The sequence below is a fragment of the Myotis davidii genome, unplaced genomic scaffold, assembly GCF_000327345.1.
Source record: "Myotis davidii unplaced genomic scaffold, ASM32734v1 scaffold238, whole genome shotgun sequence".
Classification (NCBI taxonomy): domain Eukaryota; kingdom Metazoa; phylum Chordata; class Mammalia; order Chiroptera; family Vespertilionidae; genus Myotis; species Myotis davidii.
The window spans coordinates 5,218,333-5,223,027 of NW_006293779.1; the positions used below are offsets into that span (position 1 = coordinate 5,218,333).

General features: G+C 52.0%; 1 protein-coding gene across 1 annotated transcript in view; it reads right to left on the bottom strand.

The window, feature by feature from the left end:
• TCF23 (transcription factor 23) overlaps nt 1-3,665 on the bottom strand; it is a 6,505-nt gene extending 2,840 nt beyond the window's left edge. The window contains exons 1-2 of the mRNA XM_006767474.2: nt 1,639-3,665; nt 642-884 (exon numbers count right to left, since the gene is read on the bottom strand). Coding sequence (XP_006767537.1) covers nt 642-884; nt 1,639-1,860 — 465 coding nt within the window. The 5' untranslated portion in view covers nt 1,861-3,665. The remainder of the gene's footprint in view (nt 1-641; nt 885-1,638) is intronic.
• Nucleotides 3,666-4,695: the final 1,030 nt, after the last annotated feature.

Sequence of the window (4,695 nt, forward strand, 5' to 3'; positions counted from 1 at the left end):
CCACCAGGAGGCAGATGCTCAATTGAGGAGCTGCTGAGCTGAGGTGACTTGGCAGCTGGGGTTCTTGGGTGACACAACAGGAACCAGAGAGGAGGGAGCCTGATTCTAGGGTGCATCACCAGAGAATCACCCTCTTGCAATGTGGGACTCCTCAGGGGAGTCTGAGAGCTGGTTTCAGCCTGATCCCTGCAGGCCAGGTCGAGGGACACGCCCCCCCACCCCCATGCATGAATCCATGCACTGAGCCTCTAGTATAATATAAGCAAGGTTCAGGACATGTGGATTGCAGTCTGGTAGGTGGTGCCCTAGCTTGGTGGCTTCTAGAGCGATGCTTTCTTAGACTATTGCTCTCCCAGCGGGCATCTCTCCTGCCACAGAAGTCCCAAGGACAGGGGACCATACCCCCCACATCCAGGACTCTCCAAGGCGCGGTTTCCTTTCCCAGGCACCAGCCTGGAACCTGGTCCTTTTTCTCCCCTGACACTAGGCACCCCCCAGTCTTGGGGCCTCCATGAATGTCCCTGGAACCACATTCTCATAAAGTCATTTCTAATCACCACTCCCCACTGCAGGTCGGGACCCGAGTTCAATATTCCTCTACCCCAAGCCCCCTCCCCCAAGGCCCTGGCCCCGTGGCCTACCTTGAGAGGGTGCAGGAAGCAGAGTCCACACAGGAAGGGTGGCCAGGCGGGGCCAGGCAACTCGTGGCCGAGTGTGCGGGTGAGGTGGGCTATGTAGCTGGTGGCCAGCACCAGCACATCCAACTTGGAGAGCTTGGTGCCCGCGGGCACGGCCGGCAGAGCGGCCTGCAGGGCCAGGAAGGCCTGGCGCAGTGTCCTCACCCGGCTCCGCTCCCGCGCGGCGTTCTCAGGACTGACCTCACTCTGCACAGAGAAGCGGTGAGTGAGTCTGACCGGACCCCCTCACCCCCACCCCCAGGCCCCAGCTTCTAAGAGCATTCTAGTGTGAGGTCTTCCGTCAGAGTGGTAGCACTCTGAACAGCAGGGACCAACGACATCACCCCAACAGGGACTCCTGTTCTTGGCCCGGCCCCGCGTTACAGCTGAGGGAATAGAGAGAAGGCCTCGCCTGGTGTCCGATGGAACAGGAGGGCAAAGCTGGCTCAGAACCTGAGATCCTGAACTCTTTCTAATTCTCCCGGGTGCCTCGTCCTAGCCCTCCTTCCATCCACACCCAGGTCTGAATCCTGCTGATCAGGCGCCCTGGGCCACAGGGAGCACAGAGCCATGTCCTGCTCGGTAGAGATGACCCGTGGCCCAGGGTCATCTGAGAAGAAGAGGCAGCTGTGGTAAAGAGGAAATGACACCAGACTGGGCTCAAATCACAGGCTAAAGTCCTGGCCCTGCGGTTGCTGACTGTTGCCCTGGGGCCTTGGGAAATTCACATCACTCCTCCGGGCTTAGTGTCCTGGAGAGAAGTGCGTTGGGCCAGGTCTCTTAGCCACACTCTCAGCTTATCCAACCACAAAGCATGGAGCCTCAGAGTCAAAGGGGCCAGAGTCCCCTATTTAGGGCAGGGATGGTAACACTGACTGATGCTCTGCCATCGGAGGTGACCTCTCTCAACCCCTCCAACCCCTGCCTCCCCAGCTCCCTCTGCAGGGTCCTATTTCCTTACCCTGACACCAGCCAGGCTCCCGATGCCGGTCCCTCTGGGGGCAGGGGCAGCTCTGCTCCACCTCAGGTTGCTCCAGCCGGTCCCTTCCCACAGGTCCTGCCTGGTCCTGCTCAGGCGGCCCCTCCGGCTGTGGGTGCCTGCTATCAGCCTTGGCCTGGCCTTCGCCGGGCTCTGCCCCACTCCCGGCGTGGCCAGTGCCCCTCTGGCCTTTCTCTGTGACATGCCACACCTAGGGATTTGGTGTCACAGCTCCCAGGACAGGAACACAGTGCCTGAGGGAGCCCTCGGGCTCCAGCTACCCGGGCAGGCTGGTCATCTGGCCAGCAGTGTCTGTATCTGAGGGAGCTGGCGCCAACGCAGTCCTGCCTCGCTTCGTGCTCTGGGAAAACCGCCCACCGGCACAGCCCCCGCGAAAAACCTCCCGCTTGCCTCCCAGCCAGCGGTGGTGGGGGTGCTGCATGCTGGGAGTGACCAAGCCCTGGGAGAGGCCCTGCTGAAGAAGGCAGGAGGGTGGTGGGAAGGGAGCTTCCTTCTAGGAGCCTTGCCTGACCCTGACAGCAGTCTTATGATAGACCTGCGGCTTTCGCTTTGGGGTTCGAGTTCATGGAGGGGCCCTGAACCTCCTTCTTCTCTGCACGCATCCTTAGAAGGACTTTCACTCCCCATGCGTGCCTCAGGTTTTCAACCCAGTGCTTTTCCTTGTACCTCTCTGTCCCCTGGAACGCCTGCTCCCACTCTGCCAGGGGAAGGCTGCCCATCTGCAGGTTGTGCCTTCTTCTGGGAAGGCCCGGAACCCGGGGCCCAGGCCTCGCGGTTTCACTGCGGCTCTGTTTATGCTTGACCACACCCTGGCTGGCTTCCTAACAGTTCAAAGTCCTCAAATCACTGCCAGGCAGTATGCTAAGCACGTTAAGTGTATTATCTTTCTTTCAATCTTATAAGAAAATAGACTCTCACATCCTCATTTTACAGATGGGAAAACTGAGTGTCAGGAGGTGAAATAACTTGCCCAGCGTCAAACATCTAGTAAGTGATGCGGGTATGGAAACCCAGGCAGTTAGTGGACTTAGAAGACTGCCCTCACCCCATACTGTTCTGCCGGAGCTGAGTTACTCACCTGTCTGTCCCCAAGCCAGACGGGAGAGATATGAAGGCAAGGACCAGGATGTTTGCTGAGTGGCGTTGTATCCTCCATACAGCTACTTAGGAGCAGGCCACTGAAGAAATAGCAAATCTGCCACAGTAGCCCCTGCCTGACCTCAAGTTGCAACCTCTGCCTGCAGCAGAATCGTCTGGCATGTCCCTTGTCCCTCAATCTTGAACTCCAGGGGAGACCCAGTAAGTAAAGGGAAGGTACAGAGAGGACAGAGAAACAAAGGCGACTGTAGGTACAGCGAGGCAGACACCCAGCTGACCAGAGAGAACGGAAAAGAGAAGACAAGTAAAATTGACTGAATATCCATCAGTAACAGGAAGAATACGACAGCCCTCTGTAAAATGACATGGAAAGCTCTCCGAGCTGCACAATGAAGTGAAAAAACTTATTTGTCAACCAACGGGTATAATAAGATCCAGCCAGGATGAAAGACACCAAAAACAAAGCTGTGTGAAGGTTGACGCACTTACGTGAACATCGAGAAAGGAGACTGAAAGATGCGCAGCAAGCGTTTTCTCCTTCCTTTTTTTTTTTTTTTACGCCGATGCAGAGACTTAAACATACACTCAGTTCTGTCAGTTCGTGGCACAGCGTCTTGGTACACACGGGGCCGGCTGTTGGCCTCGCTCCCACCTGCCCTCCATTTGCTTCTATCCCATTCCCATTCGTCTCCCGTCTCGCAGGCCATCATCCCAAAGATGTGCTATTAGATTTTTAAAAGTTTATCTTGAACCCGGCAATCTTGTTGAACTTTATTAGTGCTAATATCCTGTTGGTTCTGTTGGTTTTTCTAAGTAGATAAAATAATGGCAAATTCATCTCTTCCTTTTCAATCTTTATATTTCTTGTTTCTTTTTCTTTCCTTAGAGCATCCTCTCTAAAATCAATACAAACATTTTCTTTAAACAGAGATTTTTAAAAAATATATATTTTTATTGGTTTCAGAGAGGAAGTGAGAGGGAGAGAGAGATAGAAACATCAATGATGAGAGAGAATCATTGATGGGCTGCCTCCTGCATATCCCCTACTGGGAGTTGAACCCGCAACCCAGGGCATGTGCCCTTGAATGGAATTAAACCTGGACTGCGTTCATGCTCTCCCCTAATAAAAAACAAACAAACAAAACAAAACAAAAAAACCTGGGACCCTTCAGTCCACAGGCCGATGCTCTACCCACTGAGCAAAACTGGCTAGGACAATATACAAACAGTTTTTAAAAGATCTTTAAAATTAAATATAGACTTACCAATTCTACTCCTAGTTATCTATTCAAGATAAATGTACGCCAAAGCAAAAATAGTACAAGAATGTTCATAGCAGCATTGTTCATAATTACCAAAAAAGTAAAACCAACAAAATATCCATCAATTGATTATTGAGAAAGCAAAATATGATATAGGCATTTAAAGGGGTATTATTTGGCAATAAAAAGGAATAAAGTAATGACACATGCTACAACATGAATTAACTTTGAAAACATTATGTGACATGAAAGAAGCCAGACACAAAAGGCCACATGTTCTAGGATTCCATTGGTCTGAAATGCCTAGAATATGCAAATCCATAGAGACAGAAAGTAGGTTTATTGTTTCCAGGGCCCAGGGGCAGGAAGGAAGGAAGGGTGACTGCTAATGGGGATGGGCTTTTGGGGATGGGGGGTAAAAAATGTTCTGAAATTAGATTGTATTGATGGCTGCACAGCCATGTGAGCATACCGGAAAACAGTGAATTGCACACTTTAAATGGGTAGATTGTATGGTACGTGAATTATATATCAATAAAGCTGTTAAGAAAATAATTATTAAAATATATAAACACTAGAGGTCTGGTGCATGAAATTCGTGCACTGGGGGGGGGGTCCCTTAGCCCGGCCTGTACCCTCTCACAGTCTGGGAGCCCCC